The 24,034-nt window shown below is 42.4% G+C and overlaps 2 protein-coding genes across 3 annotated transcripts; both read right to left on the minus strand.

The window, feature by feature from the left end:
* Positions 1-2,141: 2,141 nt before the first annotated feature.
* Positions 2,142-11,075, minus strand: LOC148114712 (uncharacterized). Of its 2 annotated transcripts, XM_087890114.1 has the most exons (9): positions 10,381-10,464; positions 9,146-9,222; positions 8,349-8,408; positions 7,636-7,707; positions 7,403-7,467; positions 6,670-6,816; positions 6,399-6,539; positions 6,022-6,159; positions 2,142-5,653 (listed from the first exon to the last, which is right to left on the minus strand). In XM_087890114.1, the coding sequence occupies exons 2-9, from the start codon at positions 9,200-9,202 to the stop codon at positions 5,077-5,079; spliced, it is 1,257 nt and encodes a 418-aa protein (XP_087746240.1). In that variant the 5' UTR covers positions 9,203-9,222; positions 10,381-10,464; the 3' UTR covers positions 2,142-5,076. The 2 variants fall into 2 exon arrangements, with proteins under 2 accessions (XP_087746240.1, XP_087746239.1); XM_087890113.1 differs by having other exon boundaries at positions 9,146-11,075.
* Positions 11,076-13,617: 2,542 nt separating this feature from the next.
* On the minus strand, positions 13,618-21,936 carry LOC132711370 (uncharacterized). Its single transcript, XM_087890117.1, has 9 exons — positions 21,853-21,936; positions 20,618-20,694; positions 19,825-19,884; positions 19,112-19,183; positions 18,879-18,943; positions 18,146-18,292; positions 17,875-18,015; positions 17,498-17,635; positions 13,618-17,129 (listed from the first exon to the last, which is right to left on the minus strand). The coding sequence occupies exons 2-9, from the start codon at positions 20,672-20,674 to the stop codon at positions 16,553-16,555; spliced, it is 1,257 nt and encodes a 418-aa protein (XP_087746243.1). The 5' UTR covers positions 20,675-20,694; positions 21,853-21,936; the 3' UTR covers positions 13,618-16,552.
* Positions 21,937-24,034: the final 2,098 nt, after the last annotated feature.

Genomic DNA, 24,034 nt, shown 5'->3' on the forward strand with positions numbered 1-24,034 from the left:
TCATGGCAGATACAAGGGAAACATATTTTGGATGCCCTGGGCATTCTGGAGGTACAACCAATTTTGTGGACCACCAGTTTGCAGTACATCATAGCATTCCTATGTACGCCCTCCAATCTCTCCTACTGCTCAAATCAACCAAGAGTGTCCACTATGATGCAGTACTGGAGTTTGTGGTGAATTACCATCCAACTTTACCATCCTATTTGGCCTGTGGAGAAATCCTTGGGACACATCTGTGCCAAAAACACAACACTGGTTATTTTTCTCAAAGGGCAAGCTGCCCATTACAAGGGTGGAATGGATTTATGTGACTCTCGATTCTTGGAACAGTTCAGCTGTGGGCAAGGTGGCTGAGGGAGGGTCGTCCTGTCTCCTCTCTTGTCTATGGGGAGGCCTTTTAACTCTAGCATGACGACATGTCGAGAGAGTTACTGATTAGTCTCGTAAAGAGAATTTTAAAGGGAAAGGAAATTACTGTCTTCAGAAGAACCTGAGAGAGAGTCCATCTTGCCTCTGGTGCTTCAGAAGACAGAATCAAAAGATGGAAGGGTTTCAGTTGGACATTAGGAGAACATTCTAAAGCGAAGAGAGAGAAGATTAGAGAATTGACAGCCATCAATTTTTCCTCCCAACTGTGGACATCAAAGCCCCCACTTTATCGACCCCATTGGGTCTGAAAAAGACAGTTAAGCTCTAGGCAGCTTCAGAAGAACATTGGCTCTCCTTGGAGATCTTAAGCTAAGACTAAGAAATTTTAGAATGGTTCCACAAGGACAAATGTAAGTAAACCACCAAAGTTGAGAGTTCAGATCAATTGTGACGCAGCAGTCAAGGTATTAGATGAGGAACAAGGAGCCTCCCGGTTCAAGTCCAACCATAGACGTTCCTGGGTGACTTCCTCACACTTTCTCATCCCTTTATCTCACACGGTTAATGGATGGAGGGAAAGAGGAACAAAAACTCTCCGGTACCATGAGCTCCTGAACATGAAGCAATACAGGCTGACACAAACACCTCCCAAATTCCAACTGTGGGTTGTGCAGAGGTGCGCTCCTGCATGCGCACTATTGGTTCAGGCTTCCTAATGGGAAATGGGGGAAGGCAAGGCACATACAAGCAGGGAATGTTAAAATTTGCTGATGTATAAAAGGAACACGTATGCAACTGTCCCTGAATACCAGACACATACGTTCACTCTTATGCAGTGCCAGAGTAGTCTGCTCAAGCTGTAAGTCCAACCCTGAATTCTGTTGTCTATTGTCTAACTCCAAGCAAGTGCTAATTGTTAGTTGAGAAGATTCTGTGCATAGTTTCAGCGTTCCGACGGGACCTTTGCGAGTTGACACATAGACTGTTTGGCATTAAATCAGTTTAATTGGACCTTCGCGTGTGGACCTGGTCTTTCCATCAGACACCTTGTTGTCAAATTTTTGCCATTTCATCCCTGGTCATAAATTAATTATTCATGTCGTCATGTGACAGCTTTTACATCGTCACTTTTACTACATAATCTTTTTTTCATTGAATGACCTCTCATTTTCTTGATGCTTATAAAGTGGCCTTGTTGCAGTCTCCAAATGCTTTGGTTTTTCTTAAGGGAGTAGATTATTTTATGCAACAGATAGTAATGTACTCAGCACCTAGATCCTATTGCTCTCAGCTCCTTGTAACTGATTCATGGTGGATATGAATTTCTGACTGACTGAAAAGTTGTCTGACTTTTAAAACGCATCCGTGCGGTGTGTGCCTCCCTTTATACTGCACGCGGAGGGATTGTAGATGAGAATAACCACGTTTTGAGTGAAAGTTCCCCTTTTAGAGATTGGGCCCTATGCAAGGCCAGACCCATATTGGTGGTCTCCCCCAGATACCTTATGGATACAGTGGGATTTCTGGTGGGAGCCTAATTTGCAAGGGATCTTGGCCTCTTGGCACAATTGCATCTGAATAGGAAATTTGTTTAGGTGGCTCCTTTGTTTGATTGTTAATTTACATGTTATTCAAAGTAAATAAATCTGATATGATAAATCAGATATGTTTACGTGTCTGTCTGTGTGTGTTTTTCGCAAAGTATCAGGCAATGGCCCAGGGGCCAGATAAATGGCTCTTTGAGAATCCAAACACAACGAACAAACCAGTTAACGAGGAGATTTCAGGCTTTATTAAGTACCTGTAGAACAGGGATGTCAAACTGGCGGCCTTCAGGCCGTATGCCCCATGCACAGGCCATGCCCACACCAGCTCCCCAAAGGTAAAAAATGTCATGGAACGTCACGTGATAGCAACGTGCTGTAGAAGGCAAATTAAATAGACGAAAGCATCAAGTCTTAGAAGTCATTTCGCTTCTCAACCAAGAAGGTTCTTCAGGTCTGATTGGATGGTGGGAATGGAAGGATTGATATTCCTTGCAGACAGCTGGTCATTTGTATTCTTTTAGAGAGTCGTTGAGGCCACTTGGAGGTTTGCTTGGTCCTCAGGGTCACCTGAGTAGTGCAAATGGGTGGGGAGCCTTTTTCGACCTGCTGAAAGGGTTCCTGCAGTCTGCACTTTTTCTGGAACTCCCTTCATACTCCTGCACCATCAAGTCCAATGATCGCTCTTTTGCTGCTGGGAACCCCATTTCAAGCAATGGTGATGCTCTGAGGCCCTGGGCGTACAGCCCCACACAAAAGACAAGACCGTGGTCCATAACTGTCGGACGGGCATGGAAGTCTGACACGTTTCCTGATAAGGCATCCCCTTCCTTCCACATAGGCTGCATTGTTATGCTAGCAACGCTGCACTCAGGGGAGCACTTCTGATTTTGGTTGATTCCTTTTCACCTTCAAAGCTTCCAGCTTTCACATCTGGCTTTTCGATGAGAGCTGCACGTGGTTCCCTATATGATTTTATACACGTAGGTCAGTTGACTCCAAACAAACAAAATGATCAACGGTGAAGACCCATTTGAAATGGTCCAAAAGAGTAGCGCACATGCCGAAACTTAGCTGACACTTCTCCTGTAAGAATCAGGTGAAAACACGGCATTTCTCTCAAAAGGAGGGCTGCAGATGTTCCCGGATTCCAGCCTCGGAGAGAAAGCTCATGAGCTGGAAATTTCTACCCCCAAAATACTGGAGGCCCACAGATTCTCCACCAGAGATGATACAGTATTCACAGTGCTTCTCATCAAGATGCTTCAGAAATCCTTACCACAGCCATGACGAGTAAATCTGTCTTGTTCTTTTCCTAAATGTGCTGACCTAGGCTATCATGGCTTGTTTAAGATATCTGTTGAGTTCATGGGGAAGCTATTTCCAGACCTTCTGATCCGTGAACTAACCTCTTAGTTACAGAATGATATCTCATTTTGTTTATGTCTAGGTAGGGCAAATTCACATGGGCTGTGGACCAGTAATATGTATTTTTAGGAAAAATGCTTCCTCTTCATACATCGCACATAGAAACAGAGGCGTGCATCTAAAATTGTTGTCATTGCTGACTGATCTAATTTCTAAACTAATGCTTAAATGCATTTCTTCAGCTAGCTCCTTGGTGACAGCTTTTCTGATATCTCACTTGGCTTGAGATTTCTTGATAGGCCATCAGGGAAGACTATTTAACTTTGATGGTTATCTTCCTGAATCATCCAGCTCTCACTGGCATAATTCCTAGTTCACAAGGATCTCTTTGTTTTAGTGAGTTGTTGGTACAGGTGACACAGCCTGTATGGCATATGCAATCTTGGTCTATCCTTTCTTTGTCCGTGCTCTACGGTTGTCTATCCATTCTTGGCATTTTGGCATAAATCATGCTTGTCGTTTGGCCCTTCTTTCCTTTTCTTCCTCCATATCAATCGCTTCTTCTTTCCTTTTTCCTTCCACTCTCTTTCTTTTCTCCTCCCACCCAACTTAAGGCAGCGTCTAGATAATCGCAATTGTTGATGACAAGCGTTCATTGGTTATGAAGCTCCTGCTGTAATACCAACGTCCATTAGGAAAACAGTATGCCACTCACTCCAAAAAGGCCCAAGAAGTTTTGGAAAACCACAACAATAAATACTTGCTGATAGGTTTCCAGTTTGTACATTTGGTCATCTTGATCCCAGTAACCCTAGAAGCAGCAGAAATGAGAGACAAGTCTGTACCAAGATGGGATGGGATGGGAGGTTTCAGGCTCTTCCCCATGGAGGTGATTTAAAACTATCTCAAGCTACTCATTCACATATTGCACGATTTCTTCAGGACATTTTCTATGCATTCCAAGAGCCATTCTTTCTGGCTTCTTCCGGGGATTCTCGTCTGAGGTTTTTCAGAGATGGTTGTAGCCATGCTTGCATATCTGTTTTGGATGCACTAGGACCATTCTTTCTGAACTTGCTAAAGATGCTTGAAGCCATCCATCCACCCATAAGTTTCTTTCAGAGCAAGCAGGTTCTACCCAAATCACCCTCTCCTTCCTCTTTACCATGCTTGTTTTTGATTCCTTAGAGTATTTGAGATCCTGGATGCCCTTAATAGATGCTTCAGGACATTCCCGAGTACCTAGATGGGGTGCTTCAGGTCCTTCCTCTTTGAAGCTATTTACAGATATTTCAAGCCATTTTTGGCATCTTGCTTGTATGTTTCAGGACCTTTTCCAAGTTTTTCAGGGATCGTTGAAGCCATTTTTCCAGATGCGGTATGGGTTCTTCAGAAAATAAAAAGCTTTCTAAGGATCCTTGAAGCCATTGTAAAGTATTTTCCACGGGTCCTTCGGAACATTGCTTCTTGAGGTTTGCTATTGATTTTTCAAACCATCTCTTCCTCAGAGTTCTTTTAATCTCTACCGTGGACTTCTGTAGATCCTGAACGCCTTTAATAGAGGCTTCAAGCCATTCCCGAGTAACTAGGTGTCCTTCCTCCTCAAGATTCTTTATAGATATTTCAAGTCATTTTTTGGCTTGGTTTTGGTTTAGATACTTTAGGACCTTCGTCTTGCAGGTTTTTTAAGGATTGTCGAAGCCATTTTTCAAGAACTGGTCTAGGTTCTCCAGAAAGTGACAGGCTTTCTAAGGATCCTTGAAGCCATTCTAATCTATTCACCAGAGATCCTTCAGGACATTGCTTCTTGAGGTTCTCTATTGATTTTTCCAGCCATCCCTTTTTTCTGGCTCGACTTGGATTTTTGTAGATGTTGAATGCCTATAATAGATGCTTCAAGCCATCTCTGCACATCTAAATCACAGGTTTCTGGCCCTTCTTCTTGGAGATGATTTATCGATGTTTCTAGCCAATCATTCACATCCCCCCTGGATGCCTCAGCACATTCCTTCGGGAGGTTGGTGGTGGATGCTTTAAGCCATTCGGGCAGGGTGTACAGTTCAGAGGAATCCTCTTTCAGGATTTTCAGCGATTGCTGAAGCCACCTCAGTATATTTTGCCCGGGTTCCTTAGATGTTCTGATTTTGAGGCTGTCTACTGAAGCCTTAAGCCATTTCTTATTTAATTGATATCTCAAATTGATTTGAGGCTTCGTTTTGTCTTGAGCTTCTGTCTTGTTTTCGGTAATGTCTGCCCTTGTTTGGCAGAGACTCACAGAGCCTCCTTTGCTCTCTCTGCTGCTGGGTCTCTGCTCCATCTGGTCTTGGTCCATCATTAAGGGGCAGCGGCCCTTCCTCAGTTGTGTCTCTCTAGAAAAAGCCAGAAGGTTAGATGTGAATCTGGACCAACAACAAAGCATTCTTAATTTAAAAAGGATGGGAACTGCTTTGATGTCAGGAAACTCTCACTCTTGTGTATAAAGTGTGTAGAAGTGTATGAATATTGTTGGGCAGCGGGGGTTGGAGGTTAAAAGATCTCTCCTATACATATCTTCCCATTCACTTCCATGAGATTAACTCCTAGATTTGTATATGTAAAAGTATAATGAGCCATAATTCATTAATTTCTTTCTGAAGTAAGGAGATGTTCAGGTTTTCCCAAGCTTTCTAAGATAAGGGGAACCTAATGTGAAATTCTGGAACAGGAAATTCATGGTGGCTATCTAAAAATTTCTCACCTCCACAGTCTTTTTTCGTACTCTCGGCAGAGCTCCTCTTTCTCGTCGGTCAACTCAATATTTTTGAAGGCCAGGATCTCTGTCTTCATTTCCAGCTCTTTGTTTTCTATCGTTAGCTTTGCTATTACTGCTCTTTTTCTGTAAATTATGAGGACAAGAGATATTAGCCCTCTTCATTTTTTACTTGAATTTCTAAGCATACCTACATTCTTAATTATTTTTGCATTCCATTATACCTATTGCTCTTCTCTTATTCAGTTATACATACATATAAAAGAATGGAACATTTCTTTCATCCGGTATATCTGGCTTAAGGGCTCTAATAAATAAATTTGAATTGGAAAGAAAAAATCAAGTTCGATCTAAACATTTCTCACCTATAAAATTCTTCTTTAAGGTCATTATTTTCCCGTAGGAGCTCTGCATTTTCTCCAGCATATTTTTTAAGCTTGCAGCTGAGACTCTCATTTTCTCGTCTGACTTTGTCCAGCTGCCCAGGCTCATCTGAACTCTTTTCCCTATAAAATATCACGAGCAGAGTGAAATTAGCCCCCTTAGGTTTTTTTATTTGAATCATAATACTCGTTTAACATTAAAACTAATTGAAATAGCTGAGAAAGGAAGAGGAAGTCAGGGTTACTAGCTCACCTGCTCAGCTTTTCTTCATACTCTTTGCAGAGTATGAAGAGTTCCTCTTTTTCTTTGGCCAGTTGCAGATTTTTATTTGTAAGCTCCTGAACTTTTAATTCCAGCTCCTCTTTCTCTGTCAGGAGTTTTGACATTTCCATTGTCTTTCTGCAAATTATGAAGATCGGAGAGAAATTAGCTCCCTTTGTAAAAGAATGAGCTTTTTTACTTGAATGATCACTCCTTTTCTTCAATTAAAACACATTAAAAATACCTTCATGGGTGGGTGCGTGCGTGCGTGCGCTTTCGTGCGCCACGTTTGTGCGTGTACGTCAATGCCCAGGAAATAATGCTTTGACCATTTATTTTTCTTTTTTTCTAAATATGTTCCATGAAAGGCACAAACAAATTCAAAATGATTTTCAGAAGCAAAGTAAAGTTATGGATGTAGGATATGGGGAAAGTTCTCACTGCTCACAAATGCCTAACTGTCGACATATTTCAACAAGTTGGTCTCTCAGAGATAGTAGTACCTTGTTTATGAGGGAGCGTATATTAATTGTATCAATACCCTTGTTATCTCGTGCTCCGCCCGGACCTTGTTTATGAGGGAGCGTAACAAGGGTATTAATAAACCCTCAAGATAATAAACAGCAAATTGTTACTAAACTCTTTTCAGAAGTCATTCTGTAGTGTAGAGGATACCTAAAATGTTTGTGCACCACATAAAGGTATGGCGTATGCCATGACTTACGCATAACTCTGGTTCCTCGCTCTCTTCAGATCTACTTCCAGTCTTTCGGTTTTGGTGTGAACAATCTAGAGAAACAAAAGTACATCACAAGTCAGGAATATATTTCCATATCAGCCCACTCCCTACCCCCACCCCCACTACCCCATCACTCACACTGGGCTTCTTCCCCTCTTATTACGACGTGAATTATTTAATCCACGCTCAAAAGATTCCTCACATGCTAGATGGCTTACCTGATGGGAACGCATCCTTAAATTTAAATCCTGGTCCAGCTGCATCCTAATATTTTCTGGACGCCTGGAAACCTGGCAGTTCCGTGAAGAATGAAAAACATAAAATGAATTGTAGATGTTTGCTTGATAATTTTCTTCATTACGAAAATTTCTTCAAGGAGATACACTTTATGATCATGAGAAGAATTACATGAATTTGTTTTCCATTAATTCTCTGTGATGTCAGTGTAAAGAGGATGTTACTTTAAAGTTCCTCTTTAGGAAAAGAGTCAGGGGTGTAGACAAGCATATTTGTGCATATTAAAATCATGCATTCCAAGATGAGCACACACATGTGCAACTCCCAATTTATTGCTGTAGATGTTCAATACAGGCAATAAAGAGTATTCCCGCTGGGATAAAAAAAAAGAAAGACCTAGTTTTAGTTAATTTGTTTAGGAAATGTAAAAGACAGTGGTTCAAACCAAATATGAATCATCTAAATTTTATGTTACTATTGTATAGGGCCAAAGAAAGTAGCTAATGTGGCAAGGAAGGAACGAACCAAGAATTAGCACAAACTCTGATAATTGCCATTCTTTATTAGAAATTACAAATAAACTAGTTTGTATTGAATAGGGGTGTGTGTGTGTGGATCTCATATATGTAATGGAAATAGAAAGCGAACATGTACACTATCTAAAATATGTTGCACATGCATTATTAACAATTACCTCAGCACGTCTCCGTTCTTCTGTGGTAGATGACAGAAGAGGAAGTCTGGATGTTTCTTCCTGCCATGACAAAATACCCCATTTAAAAAAACAAACAAATTGACAGTGATTCAAGCCACTAATTTTTCTAACAACAGCTCTATGTGACTTGGGTTGTTGTTAAAGATAGTTTCAGCTTCAAATCTGCGGTGCCAACTGTATTTCTGTCATCTAAAGTTTGCACCCCGGCCTGGAAGATTTTGATGTTCGTCCACAACTGGAGCAGCTTCTTGGATGAGAATCTAAACATCTTCAAGGAAAACAAAAAAGAAAGTCCTGCTTCCTCTTGAAAAATTCCCATTCCTATTCTTGGGAATAGGAATGGGACAGATAGGGAGTCCTTCTACTATATCCCCAAACAGCCCTTTCATTTTAAGTGCAGAAAAAACGAAAAGTACTCCTGCTAAAAGTCATGTAAAATCTCCATTAGCAACTTGGCCTATTAAATATGTTAAATCAATACTTACAATGACCTAAGATAGCTCTGCAAGTTCATTGATTCATTCATCCAACTTATTTGGCTGCCCAAGTTGCAATAGAGACTCTGGGTCTCTCTCTTTGCTTTCCTTCCACTTATTGGTGTTTGATTTTCAGGGACTGACCGACCGACCGACCTACTTACCTACCCACCTACCTACCGACCGACCGACCGACCGACCGACCTACCTACCTACCTACCTATTCAAATATCTATACGTTTTATCACACTTGAGAATAGCATTTACTGCGACAGCCTATGAACAAATGTTTTTTCTTACCTCTTTTTTGAGACGTTTCATGGTTTCTCTTAATCTTCTCAACAAATGGTTTTCCATCGCAAAATCAGTGATGGAAACTAGAAGGTAAGGTAATAGGTTAGAATGCAGAATAGCTTTAACATTTTTATTTCAAAAATTGGAATGTAGATCTTGAGACACAATGTCTACAATAGCACCTCATTTTTAAATGATATTTGCCCTCCAGGTCCTCTAATCTGATCCTTTAGGACAGGGCTGTGTCAAGCTCCCAGCCCGTGGGCTCGGTGGGTCACATGCTGGCCACAGCCACACCCGGTTTAGTGAAGGAGAAAAAAAAGTCCAGATATGTCACGTGATGCCGCCGTGACGACGTGAGTTAAAGACAGAGCTGTAGCCAAATGCAGCTTCCTCAAGAGTGCCTTTTAAACTCTGGGAATGATGCAGGAAAAGGCCATCTCCCATCTGCCTAATAGTTTAGTCTCCAAAGAGCGGTGGAGCTTCTTGTTTTCTCCCGCAGACTTCAACGTCTGCTGAAACGCATTCTCTTCACATTCTCTTCGGTAGTCAGGCTCTAAGTGCTTGAAAAGGCAACTCCCTTTGCCTCCCCTAATAACTGAGGGAAACACAGTCCAATCTTCCTGGATAGCACCTGGTTGCCCATCCCTCTCCAGGACTTTTCACTTTCCATATTATAACAAGAAACATCAACACTAACTTTGTTTTCAAAATGTAAATCCTACTATGTAGGAGATACAACCATGGACCTGCTAAACTACTGTATCTAGAATGATCTATATAACTGGCCGTGTTATAATATTCCCCATGAAAAGTCTTTTAATTTAAGGAACTTTTTTCCTTTCAAACCACAACAGACGCTAACAATTTCTAGAGGTAAAATTTTTGATTTAGCGCGTGAGAAAAGCGTTCACTTTTTCCCCAAAGGTAGCCCAACAAGTTGCTTTCTCACAGTTTAGGCAGTACTACTTTTTGTGAGATTGATTGCGATCACAACTGCATCAATAAAATTTGCAATAGTGATGAGAGCTTCACATGAAAAACAAGCTCATTGTTTTGCGGCCACCAACAAATAGCAGAGGTCTTCTTGGTATTCTATTTAAAATGGGGATTAGCAACAAAATTTTGCCAAGCAAACATGTCATCAAGGCTTGGTGCTATGGGGTGATGACATCTCAGTAGTTTCTCTCGAAGTGTGACCTGTGACACGCTGGGTCATCCTTCCGGAGGTGTGTCCTTACCAGGATCCTCAGCTCCTCCACACTTTAGCACCTCAGCACTTCAGCACCTCCGCACTTCAGCTCCTCGACGCTTCAGCACCTCAGCGCTTCAGCACTTCCGCACCTCAGCTCCTCAGAACCTCAGCACTTCAGCACCTCCGCACTTCAGCACTTCAGCACCTCAGAACCTCAGCACTTCAGCACCTCAGTACTTAGCTCCTCAACACCTCCGCACTTCAGCACCTCAGCACTTCAGCACCTCCGCACTTCAGCTCCTCGACGCTTCAGCACCTCAGCGCTTCAGCACTTCCGCACCTCAGCTCCTCAGAACCTCAGCACTTCAGCACCTCCGCACTTCAGCACTTCAGCACCTCAGAACCTCAGCACTTCAGCACCTCAGTACTTAGCTCCTCAACACCTCCGCACTTCAGCACCTCAGCACTTCAGCACCTCCGCACTTCAGCTCCTCAGCACTTCAGCACCTCCGCACGTCAGCACCTCCGCACCTCAGCTCCTCAGCGCTTCAGCGCCTCAGCGCTTCAGCACCTCAGAACCTCAGCACTTCAGCACCTCTGCACTTCAGCACTTCAACACCTCAGAACGTCCGCACTTCAGCACCTCCGCACTTCAGCACCTTAGCTCCTCAACACCTCCACAATTCAGCACCTCAGCTCCTCCGCAACTCAGCACCTCAACTCCTCAACACCTCAGCACAAGGATTGGGATCCTGGATATATATATATGTAGCAGTCAAAGTCATCACAATCAGTGTTTCATGACATGGTCTACTATGTCTTAATCTTTTATCTAGCTGTGGATAGATGCTAGAGGTGCAACTTGTATGCCTCACAGTGTCATGGCAGATAGCAGATACCCCCTCCTATGCCTCCTCGTGCTCAAATCAATCAATGGCTGTCCACTATCGTGTGGTATTGGAGCTTGGGCTACAACACCATTGAAACATTCTTTCGCTTTTTACTAATTTCAGAACAACCTCAAAAATGCTTGGCTGTTTATCAGGCTTGAGTTTAGGGGTGCTTCTACTATGTCCATTATACCAAATGCCCTTTGCTTCTGGAGTGCGATGGAGTGGAACCATTACAGGGCACGAAACCATCTCAGTGGGTGGGGTCCTTTCTGCAACAATGACTATCTTGAGGTCACACCATTTCAACAAGTGTCCATCTACTAAATGACCACTCACAAATGATTCCAAAAACTCCAATCATTTCTCAATTTCTAGCATGTGTCTGCTTTGTTTCATCCCTCTGGTGAATTACCATCCAACTTTACCATCCTATTTGGCCTGTGGAGAAATCCTTGGGACACATCTGTACCAGGAACACAACACTGGTTAATTTTCTCAAGTGGCAGATTGCCCATGTCAAGGGTGGAACAGATTTATGTGACTCTCTTGATTCTTGGAACAGTTCAGCTGTGGGCAAGGTGGCTGAGGGAGGGTCGTCCTGTCTCCTCTCTTGTCTGTGGGGAGGCCTTTTAACTCTAGCACGACGACATGTCGAGAGAGTTACTGATTAGTCTCGTAAAGAGAATTTTAAAGGGAACGGAAATTACTGTCTCCAGAAGTCTCTGGAAGTCTACTGTCTCTCCTGAGAGAGAGTCCATCTTGCCTCTGGTGCTTCAGAAGACAGAATCAAAAGATGGAAGGGTTTCAGCTGGACATTAGGAGAACATTCTAAAGCGAAGGGAGAGAAGATTAGAGAATTGACAGCCATCAATTTTTCCTCCCAACTGTGGACATCAAAGCCCCCACTTTATCGACCCCATTGGGTCTGAAAAAGACAGTTAAGCTCTAGGCAGCTTCAGAAGAACATTGGCTCTCCTTGGAGATCTTAAGCTAAGACTAAGAAATTTTAGAATGGTTCCACAAGGACAAATGTAAGTAAACCACCAAAGTTGAGAGTTCAGATCAATTGTGATGCAGCAGTCAAGGTATTAGATGAGGAACAAGGAGCCTCCCGGTTCAAGTCCAACCATAGACGTTCCTGGGTGACTTCCTCACACTTTCTCATCCCTTTATCTCACACGGTTAATGGATGGAGGGAAAGAGGAACAAAAACTCTCCGGTACCATGAGCTCCTGAACATGAAGCAATACAGGCTGACACAAACACCTCCCAAATTCCAACTGTGGGTTGTGCAGAGGTGCGCTCCTGCATGCGCACTATTGGTTCAGGCTTCCTAATGGGAAATGGGGGAAGGCAAGGCACATACAAGCAGGGAATGTTAAAATTTGCTGATGTATAAAAGGAACACGTATGCAACTGTCCCTGAATACCAGACACATACGTTCACTCTTATGCAGTGCCAGAGTAGTCTGCTCAAGCTGTAAGTCCAACCCTGAATTCTGTTGTCTATTGTCTAACTCCAAGCAAGTGCTAATTGTTAGTTGAGAAGATTCTGTGCATAGTTTCAGCGTTCCGACGGGACCTTTGCGAGTTGACACATAGACTGTTTGGCATTAAATCAGTTTAATTGGACCTTCGCGTGTGGACCTGGTCTTTCCATCAGACACCTTGTTGTCAAATTTTTGCCATTTCATCCCTGGTCATAAATTAATTATTCATGTCGTCATGTGACAGCTTTTACATCGTCACTTTTACTACATAATCTTTTTTTCATTGAATGACCTCTCATTTTCTTGATGCTTATAAAGTGGCCTTGTTGCAGTCTCCAAATGCTTTGGTTTTTCTTAAGGGAGTAGATTATTTTATGCAACAGATAGTAATGTACTCAGCACCTAGATCCTATTGCTCTCAGCTCCTTGTAACTGATTCATGGTGGATATGAATTTCTGACTGACTGAAAAGTTGTCTGACTTTTAAAACGCATCCGTGCGGTGTGTGCCTCCCTTTACACTGCATGCGGAGGGATTGTAGATGAGAATAACCACGTTTTGAGTGAAAGTTCCCCTTTTAGAGATTGGGCCCTATGCAAGGCCAGACCCATATTGGTGGTCTCCCCCAGATACCTTATGGATACAGTGGGATTTCTGGTGGGAGCCTAATTTGCAAGGGATCTTGGCCTCTTGGCACAATTGCATCTGAATAGGAAATTTGTTTAGGTGGCTCCTTTGTTTGATTGTTAATTTACATGTTATTCAAAGTAAATAAATCTGATATGATAAATCAGATATGTTTACGTGTCTGTCTGTGTGTGTTTTTCGCAAAGTATCAGGCAATGGCCCAGGGGCCAGATAAATGGCTCTTTGAGAATCCAAACACAACGAACAAACCAGTTAACGAGGAGATTTCAGGCTTTATTAAGTACCTGTAGAACAGGGATGTCAAACTGGCGGCCTTCAGGCCGTATGCCCCATGCACAGGCCATGCCCACACCAGCTCCCCAAAGGTAAAAAATGTCATGGAACGTCACGTGATAGCAACGTGCTGTAGAAGGCAAATTAAATAGACGAAAGCATCAAGTCTTAGAAGTCATTTCGCTTCTCAACCAAGAAGGTTCTTCAGGTCTGATTGGATGGTGGGAATGGAAGGATTGATATTCCTTGCAGACAGCTGGTCATTTGTATTCTTTTAGAGAGTCGTTGAGGCCACTTGGAGGTTTGCTTGGTCCTCAGGGTCACCTGAGTAGTGCAAATGGGTGGGGAGCCTTTTTCGACCTGCTGAAAGGGTTCCTGCAGTCTGCACTTTTTCTGGAACTCCCTTCATACTCCTGCACCATCAAGTCCAATGATCGCTCTTTTGCTGCTGGGAACCCCATTTCAAGCAATGGTGATGCTCTGAGGCCCTGGGCGTACAGCCCCACACAAAAGACAAGACCGTGGTCCATAACTGTCGGACGGGCATGGAAGTCTGACACGTTTCCTGATAAGGCATCCCCTTCCTTCCACATAGGCTGCATTGTTATGCTAGCAACGCTGCACTCAGGGGAGCACTTCTGATTTTGGTTGATTCCTTTTCACCTTCAAAGCTTCCAGCTTTCACATCTGGCTTTTCGATGAGAGCTGCACGTGGTTCCCTATATGATTTTATACACGTAGGTCAGTTGACTCCAAACAAACAAAATGATCAACGGTGAAGACCCATTTGAAATGGTCCAAAAGAGTAGCGCACATGCCGAAACTTAGCTGACACTTCTCCTGTAAGAATCAGGTGAAAACACGGCATTTCTCTCAAAAGGAGGGCTGCAGATGTTCCCGGATTCCAGCCTCGGAGAGAAAGCTCATGAGCTGGAAATTTCTACCCCCAAAATACTGGAGGCCCACAGATTCTCCACCAGAGATGATACAGTATTCACAGTGCTTCTCATCAAGATGCTTCAGAAATCCTTACCACAGCCATGACGAGTAAATCTGTCTTGTTCTTTTCCTAAATGTGCTGACCTAGGCTATCATGGCTTGTTTAAGATATCTGTTGAGTTCATGGGGAAGCTATTTCCAGACCTTCTGATCCGTGAACTAACCTCTTAGTTACAGAATGATATCTCATTTTGTTTATGTCTAGGTAGGGCAAATTCACATGGGCTGTGGACCAGTAATATGTATTTTTCGGAAAAATGCTTCCTCTTCATACATCGCACATAGAAACAGAGGCGTGCATCTAAAATTGTTGTCATTGCTGACTGATCTAATTTCTAAACTAATGCTTAAATGCATTTCTTCAGCTAGCTCCTTGGTGACAGCTTTTCTGATATCTCACTTGGCTTGAGATTTCTTGATAGGCCATCAGGGAAGACTATTTAACTTTGATGGTTATCTTCCTGAATCATCCAGCTCTCACTGGCATAATTCCTAGTTCACAAGGATCTCTTTGTTTTAGTGAGTTGTTGGTACAGGTGACACAGCCTGTATGGCATATGCAATCTTGGTCTATCCTTTCTTTGTCCGTGCTCTACGGTTGTCTATCCATTCTTGGCATTTTGGCATAAATCATGCTTGTCGTTTGGCCCTTCTTTCCTTTTCTTCCTCCATATCAATCGCTTCTTCTTTCCTTTTTCCTTCCACTCTCTTTCTTTTCTCCTCCCACCCAACTTAAGGCAGCGTCTAGATAATCGCAATTGTTGATGACAAGCGTTCATTGGTTATGAAGCTCCTGCTGTAATACCAACGTCCATTAGGAAAACAGTATGCCACTCACTCCAAAAAGGCCCAAGAAGTTTTGGAAAACCACAACAATAAATACTTGCTGATAGGTTTCCAGTTTGTACATTTGGTCATCTTGATCCCAGTAACCCTAGAAGCAGCAGAAATGAGAGACAAGTCTGTACCAAGATGGGATGGGATGGGAGGTTTCAGGCTCTTCCCCATGGAGGTGATTTAAAACTATCTCAAGCTACTCATTCACATATTGCACGATTTCTTCAGGACATTTTCTATGCATTCCAAGAGCCATTCTTTCTGGCTTCTTCCGGGGATTCTCGTCTGAGGTTTTTCAGAGATGGTTGTAGCCATGCTTGCATATCTGTTTTGGATGCACTAGGACCATTCTTTCTGAACTTGCTAAAGATGCTTGAAGCCATCCATCCACCCATAAGTTTCTTTCAGAGCAAGCAGGTTCTACCCAAATCACCCTCTCCTTCCTCTTTACCATGCTTGTTTTTGATTCCTTAGAGTATTTGAGATCCTGGATGCCCTTAATAGATGCTTCAGGACATTCCCGAGTACCTAGATGGGGTGCTTCAGGTCCTTCCTCTTTGAAGCTATTTACAGATATTTCAAGCCATTTTTGGCATCTTGCTTGTATGTTTCAGGACCTTTTCCAAGTTTTTCAGGGATCGTTGAAGCCATTTTTCCAGATGCGGTATGGGTTCTTCAGAAAATAAAAAGCTTTCTAAGGATCCTTGAAGCCATTGTAAAGTATTTTCCACGGGTCCTTCGGAACATTGCTTCTTGAGGTTTGCTATTGATTTTTCAAACCATCTCTTCCTCAGAGTTCTTTTAATCTCTACCGTGGACTTCTGTAGATCCTGAACGCCTTTAATAGAGGCTTCAAGCCATTCCCGAGTAACTAGGTGTCCTTCCTCCTCAAGATTCTTTATAGATATTTCAAGTCATTTTTTGGCTTGGTTTTGGTTTAGATACTTTAGGACCTTCGTCTTGCAGGTTTTTTAAGGATTGTCGAAGCCATTTTTCAAGAACTGGTCTAGGTTCTCCAGAAAGTGACAGGCTTTCTAAGGATCCTTGAAGCCATTCTAATCTATTCACCAGAGATCCTTCAGGACATTGCTTCTTGAGGTTCTCTATTGATTTTTCCAGCCATCCCTTTTTTCTGGCTCGACTTGGATTTTTGTAGATGTTGAATGCCTATAATAGATGCTTCAAGCCATCTCTGCACATCTAAATCACAGGTTTCTGGCCCTTCTTCTTGGAGATGATTTATCGATGTTTCTAGCCAATCATTCACATCCCCCCTGGATGCCTCAGCACATTCCTTCGGGAGGTTGGTGGTGGATGCTTTAAGCCATTCGGGCAGGGTGTACAGTTCAGAGGAATCCTCTTTCAGGATTTTCAGCGATTGCTGAAGCCACCTCAGTATATTTTGCCCGGGTTCCTTAGATGTTCTGATTTTGAGGCTGTCTACTGAAGCCTTAAGCCATTTCTTATTTAATTGATATCTCAAATTGATTTGAGGCTTCGTTTTGTCTTGAGCTTCTGTCTTGTTTTCGGTAATGTCTGCCCTTGTTTGGCAGAGACTCACAGAGCCTCCTTTGCTCTCTCTGCTGCTGGGTCTCTGCTCCATCTGGTCTTGGTCCATCATTAAGGGGCAGCGGCCCTTCCTCAGTTGTGTCTCTCTAGAAAAAGCCAGAAGGTTAGATGTGAATCTGGACCAACAACAAAGCATTCTTAATTTAAAAAGGATGGGAACTGCTTTGATGTCAGGAAACTCTCACTCTTGTGTATAAAGTGTGTAGAAGTGTATGAATATTGTTGGGCAGCGGGGGTTGGAGGTTAAAAGATCTCTCCTATACATATCTTCCCATTCACTTCCATGAGATTAACTCCTAGATTTGTATATGTAAAAGTATAATGAGCCATAATTCATTAATTTCTTTCTGAAGTAAGGAGATGTTCAGGTTTTCCCAAGCTTTCTAAGATAAGGGGAACCTAATGTGAAATTCTGGAACAGGAAATTCATGGTGGCTATCTAAAAATTTCTCACCTCCACAGTCTTTTTTCGTACTCTCGGCAGAGCTCCTCTTTCTCGTCGGTCAACTCAATATTTTTGAAGGCCAGGATCTCTGTCTTCATTTCCAGCTCTTTGTTTTCTATCGTTAGCTTTGCTATTACTGCTCTTTTTCTGTAAATTATGAGGACAAGAGATATTAGCCCTCTTCATTTTTTACTTGAATTTCTAAGCATACCTACATTCTTAATTATTTTTGCATTCCATTATACCTATTGCTCTTCTCTTATTCAGTTATACATACATATAAAAGAATGGAACATTTCTTTCATCCGGTATATCTGGCTTAAGGGCTCTAATAAATAAATTTGAATTGGAAAGAAAAAATCAAGTTCGATCTAAACATTTCTCACCTATAAAATTCTTCTTTAAGGTCATTATTTTCCCGTAGGAGCTCTGCATTTTCTCCAGCATATTTTTTAAGCTTGCAGCTGAGACTCTCATTTTCTCGTCTGACTTTGTCCAGCTGCCCAGGCTCATCTGAACTCTTTTCCCTATAAAATATCACGAGCAGAGTGAAATTAGCCCCCTTAGGTTTTTTTATTTGAATCATAATACTCGTTTAACATTAAAACTAATTGAAATAGCTGAGAAAGGAAGAGGAAGTCAGGGTTACTAGCTCACCTGCTCAGCTTTTCTTCATACTCTTTGCAGAGTATGAAGAGTTCCTCTTTTTCTTTGGCCAGTTGCAGATTTTTATTTGTAAGCTCCTGAACTTTTAATTCCAGCTCCTCTTTCTCTGTCAGGAGTTTTGACATTTCCATTGTCTTTCTGCAAATTATGAAGATCGGAGAGAAATTAGCTCCCTTTGTAAAAGAATGAGCTTTTTTACTTGAATGATCACTCCTTTTCTTCAATTAAAACACATTAAAAATACCTTCATGGGTGGGTGCGTGCGTGCGTGCGCTTTCGTGCGCCACGTTTGTGCGTGTACGTCAATGCCCAGGAAATAATGCTTTGACCATTTATTTTTCTTTTTTTCTAAATATGTTCCATGAAAGGCACAAACAAATTCAAAATGATTTTCAGAAGCAAAGTAAAGTTATGGATGTAGGATATGGGGAAAGTTCTCACTGCTCACAAATGCCTAACTGTCGACATATTTCAACAAGTTGGTCTCTCAGAGATAGTAGTACCTTGTTTATGAGGGAGCGTATATTAATTGTATCAATACCCTTGTTATCTCGTGCTCCGCCCGGACCTTGTTTATGAGGGAGCGTAACAAGGGTATTAATAAACCCTCAAGATAATAAACAGCAAATTGTTACTAAACTCTTTTCAGAAGTCATTCTGTAGTGTAGAGGATACCTAAAATGTTTGTGCACCACATAAAGGTATGGCGTATGCCATGACTTACGCATAACTCTGGTTCCTCGCTCTCTTCAGATCTACTTCCAGTCTTTCGGTTTTGGTGTGAACAATCTAGAGAAACAAAAGTACATCACAAGTCAGGAATATATTTCCATATCAGCCCACTCCCTACCCCCACCCCCACTACCCCATCACTCACACTGGGCTTCTTCCCCTCTTATTACGACGTGAATTATTTAATCCACGCTCAAAAGATTCCTCACATGCTAGATGGCTTACCTGATGGGAACGCATCCTTAAATTTAAATCCTGGTCCAGCTGCATCCTAATATTTTCTGGACGCCTGGAAACCTGGCAGTTCCGTGAAGAATGAAAAACATAAAATGAATTGTAGATGTTTGCTTGATAATTTTCTTCATTACGAAAATTTCTTCAAGGAGATACACTTCATGATCATGAGAAGAATTACATGAATTTGTTTTCCATTAATTCTCTGTGATGTCAGTGTAAAGAGGATGTTACTTTAAAGTTCCTCTTTAGGAAAAGAGTCAGGGGTGTAGACAAGCATATTTGTGCATATTAAAATCATGCATTCCAAGATGAGCACACACATGTGTAACTCCCAATTTATTGCTGTAGATGTTCAATACAGGCAATAAAGAGTATTCCCGCTGGGATAAAAAAAAAGAAAGACCTAGTTTTAGTTAATTTGTTTAGGAAATGTAAAAGACAGTGGTTCAAACCAAATATGAATCATCTAAATTTTATGTTACTATTGTATAGGGCCAAAGAAAGTAGCTAATGTGGCAAGGAAGGAACGAACCAAGAATTAGCACAAACTCTGATAATTGCCATTCTTTATTAGAAATTACAAATAAACTAGTTTGTATTGAATAGGGGTGTGTGTGTGTGGATCTCATATATGTAATGGAAATAGAAAGCGAACATGTACACTATCTAAAATATGTTGCACATGCATTATTAACAATTACCTCAGCACGTCTCCGTTCTTCTGTGGTAGATGACAGAAGAGGAAGTCTGGATGTTTCTTCCTGCCATGACAAAATACCCCATTTAAAAAAACAAACAAATTGACAGTGATTCAAGCCACTAATTTTTCTAACAACAGCTCTATGTGACTTGGGTTGTTGTTAAAGATAGTTTCAGCTTCAAATCTGTGGTGCCAACTGTATTTCTGTCATCTAAAGTTTGCATCCCGGCCTGGAAGATTTTGATGTTCGTCCACAACTGGAGCAGCTTCTTGGATGAGAATCTAAACATCTTCAAGGAAAACAAAAAAGAAAGTCCTGCTTCCTCTTGAAAAATTCCCATTCCTATTCTTGGGAATAGGAATGGGACAGATAGGGAGTCCTTCTACTATATCCCCAAACAGCCCTTTCATTTTAAGTGCAGAAAAAACGAAAAGTACTCCTGCTAAAAGTCATGTAAAATCTCCATTAGCAACTTGGCCTATTAAATATGTTAAATCAATACTTACAATGACCTAAGATAGCTCTGCAAGTTCATTGATTCATTCATCCAACTTATTTGGCTGCCCAAGTTGCAATAGAGACTCTGGGTCTCTCTCTTTGCTTTCCTTCCACTTATTTGTGTTTGATTCTCAGGGACTGACCGACCGACCGACCTATTTACCTACCCACCTACCTACCGACCGACCGACCGACCGACCTACCTACCTACCTACCTATTCAAATATCTATACGTTTTATCACACTTGAGAATAGCATTTACTGTGACAGCCTATGAACAAATGTTTTTTCTTACCTCTTTTTTGAGACGTTTCATGGTTTCTCTTAATCTTCTCAACAAATGGTTTTCCATCGCAAAATCAGTGATGGAAACTAGAAGGTAAGGTAATAGGTTAGAATGCAGAATAGCTTTAACATTTTTATTTCAAAAATTGGAATGTAGATCTTGAGACACAATGTCTACAATAGCACCTCATTTTTAAATGATATTTGCCCTCCAGGTCCTCTAATCTGATCCTTTAGGACAGGGCTGTGTCAAGCTCCCAGCCCGTGGGCTCGGTGGGTCACATGCTGGCCACAGCCACACCCGGTTTAGTGAAGGAGAAAAAAAAGTCCAGATATGTCACGTGATGCCGCCGTGACGACGTGAGTTAAAGACAGAGCTGTAGCCAAATTCAGCTTCCTCAAGAGTGCCTTTTAAACTCTGGGAATGATGCAGGAAAAGGCCATCTCCCATCTGCCTAATAGTTTAGTCTCCAAAGAGCGGTGGAGCTTCTTGTTTTCTCCCGCAGACTTCAACGTCTGCTGAAACGCATTCTCTTCACATTCTCTTCGGTAGTCAGGCTCTAAGTGCTTGAAAAGGCAACTCCCTTTGCCTCCCCTAATAACTGAGGGAAACACAGTCCAATCTTCCTGGATAGCACCTGGTTGCCCATCCCTCTCCAGGACTTTTCACTTTCCATATTATAACAAGAAACATCAACACTAACTTTGTTTTCAAAATGTAAATCCTACTATGTAGGAGATACAACCATGGACCTGCTAAACTACTGTATCTAGAATGATCTATATAACTGGCCGTGTTATAATATTCCCCATGAAAAGTCTTTTAATTTAAGGAACTTTTTTCCTTTCAAACCACAACAGACGCTAACAATTTCTAGAGGTAAAATTTTTGATTTAGCGCGTGAGAAAAGCGTTCACTTTTTCCCCAAAGGTAGCCCAACAAGTTGCTTTCTCACAGTTTAGGCAGTACTACTTTTTGTGAGATTGATTGCGATCACAACTGCATCAATAAAATTTGCAATAGTGATGAGAGCTTCACATGAAAAACAAGCTCATTGTTTTGCGGCCACCAACAAATAGCAGAGGTCTTCTTGGTATTCTATTTAAAATGGGGATTAGCAACAAAATTTTGCCAAGCAAACATGTCATCAAGGCTTGGTGCTATGGGGTGATGACATCTCAGTAGTTTCTCTCGAAGTGTGACCTGTGACACGCTGGGTCATCCTTCCGGAGGTGTGTCCTTACCAGGATCCTCAGCTCCTCCACACTTTAGCACCTCAGCACTTCAGCACCTCCGCACTTCAGCTCCTCGACGCTTCAGCACCTCAGCGCTTCAGCACTTCCGCACCTCAGCTCCTCAGAACCTCAGCACTTCAGCACCTCCGCACTTCAGCACTTCAGCACCTCAGAACCTCAGCACTTCAGCACCTCAGTACTTAGCTCCTCAACACCTCCGCACTTCAGCACCTCCGCACTTCAGCTCCTTCCGCACGTCAGCACCTCCGCACCTCAGCTCCTCAGCGCTTCAGCGCCTCAGCGCTTCAGCACCTCAGAACCTCAGCACTTCAGCACCTCTGCACTTCAGCACTTCAACACCTCAGAACGTCCGCACTTCAGCACCTCCGCACTTCAGCACCTTAGCTCCTCAACACCTCCACAATTCAGCACCTCAGCTCCTCCGCAACTCAGCACCTCAACTCCTCAACACCTCAGCACAAGGATTGGGATCCTGGATATATATATATGTAGCAGTCAAAGTCATCACAATCAGTGTTTCATGACATGGTCTACTATGTCTTAATCTTTTATCTAGCTGTGGATAGATGCTAGAGGTGCAACTTGTATGCCTCACAGTGTCATGGCAGATAGCAGATACCCCCTCCTATGCCTCCTCGTGCTCAAATCAATCAATGGCTGTCCACTATCGTGTGGTATTGGAGCTTGGGCTACAACACCATTGAAACATTCTTTCGCTTTTTACTAATTTCAGAACAACCTCAAAAATGCTTGGCTGTTTATCAGGCTTGAGTTTAGGGGTGCTTCTACTATGTCCATTATACCAAATGCCCTTTGCTTCTGGAGTGCGATGGAGTGGAACCATTACAGGGCACGAAACCATCTCAGTGGGTGGGGTCCTTTCTGCAACAATGACTATCTTGAGGTCACACCATTTCAACAAGTGTCCATCTACTAAATGACCACTCACAAATGATTCCAAAAACTCCAATCATTTCTCAATTTCTAGCATGTGTCTGCTTTGTTTCATCCCTCTGGTGAATTACCATCCAACTTTACCATCCTATTTGGCCTGTGGAGAAATCCTTGGGACACATCTGTACCAGGAACACAACACTGGTTAATTTTCTCAAGTGGCAGATTGCCCATGTCAAGGGTGGAACAGATTTATGTGACTCTCTTGATTCTTGGAACAGTTCAGCTGTGGGCAAGGTGGCTGAGGGAGGGTCGTCCTGTCTCCTCTCTTGTCTGTGGGGAGGCCTTTTAACTCTAGCACGACGACATGTCGAGAGAGTTACTGATTAGTCTCGTAAAGAGAATTTTAAAGGGAACGGAAATTACTGTCTCCAGAAGTCTCTGGAAGTCTACTGTCTCTCCTGAGAGAGAGTCCATCTTGCCTCTGGTGCTTCAGAAGACAGAATCAAAAGATGGAAGGGTTTCAGCTGGACATTAGGAGAACATTCTAAAGCGAAGGGAGAGAAGATTAGAGAATTGACAGCCATCAATTTTTCCTCCCAACTGTGGACATCAAAGCCCCCACTTTATCGACCCCATTGGGTCTGAAAAAGACAGTTAAGCTCTAGGCAGCTTCAGAAGAACATTGGCTCTCCTTGGAGATCTTAAGCTAAGACTAAGAAATTTTAGAATGGTTCCACAAGGACAAATGTAAGTAAACCACCAAAGTTGAGAGTTCAGATCAATTGTGATGCAGCAGTCAAGGTATTAGATGAGGAACAAGGAGCCTCCCGGTTCAAGTCCAACCATAGACGTTCCTGGGTGACTTCCTCACACTTTCTCATCCCTTTATCTCACACGGTTAATGGATGGAGGGAAAGAGGAACAAAAACTCTCCGGTACCATGAGCTCCTGAACATGAAGCAATACAGGCTGACACAAACACCTCCCAAATTCCAACTGTGGGTTGTGCAGAGGTGCGCTCCTGCATGCGCACTATTGGTTCAGGCTTCCTAATGGGAAATGGGGGAAGGCAAGGCACATACAAGCAGGGAATGTTAAAATTTGCTGATGTATAAAAGGAACACGTATGCAACTGTCCCTGAATACCAGACACATACGTTCACTCTTATGCAGTGCCAGAGTAGTCTGCTCAAGCTGTAAGTCCAACCCTGAATTCTGTTGTCTATTGTCTAACTCCAAGCAAGTGCTAATTGTTAGTTGAGAAGATTCTGTG

The sequence above is a fragment of the Pantherophis guttatus genome, chromosome 3 (assembly GCF_059756535.1).
Source record: "Pantherophis guttatus breed Tessera chromosome 3, ASM5975653v1, whole genome shotgun sequence".
Lineage (NCBI taxonomy): Eukaryota > Metazoa > Chordata > Lepidosauria > Squamata > Colubridae > Pantherophis > Pantherophis guttatus.

What these genes read in the sequence shown, in the direction of transcription:
- LOC132711370 (XM_087890117.1), bottom strand. Translation starts at nt 20,674, where the DNA reads ATGGAAAACCATTTGTTGAGAAGATTAAGAGAAACCATGAAACGTCTC. An exon ending in TGAAACGTCTCAAAAAAGAG is followed by an intron (nt 19,885 to 20,617) that starts GTAAGAAAAAAC and finishes TTGTCATGGCAG; the next exon opens with GAAGAAACATCCAGACTTCC. An exon ending in TATGAAGAAAAGCTGAGCAG is followed by an intron (nt 18,016 to 18,145) that starts GTGAGCTAGTAA and finishes GATATTTTATAG; the next exon opens with GGAAAAGAGTTCAGATGAGC.
- LOC148114712 (XM_087890113.1), bottom strand. Translation starts at nt 9,202, where the DNA reads ATGGAAAACCATTTGTTGAGAAGATTAAGAGAAACCATGAAACGTCTC. An exon ending in TGAAACGTCTCAAAAAAGAG is followed by an intron (nt 8,409 to 9,145) that starts GTAAGAAAAAAC and finishes TTGTCATGGCAG; the next exon opens with GAAGAAACATCCAGACTTCC. An exon ending in GCGAGGAACCAGAGTTATGC is followed by an intron (nt 6,817 to 7,402) that starts GTAAGTCATGGC and finishes CATAATTTGCAG; the next exon opens with AAAGACAATGGAAATGTCAA.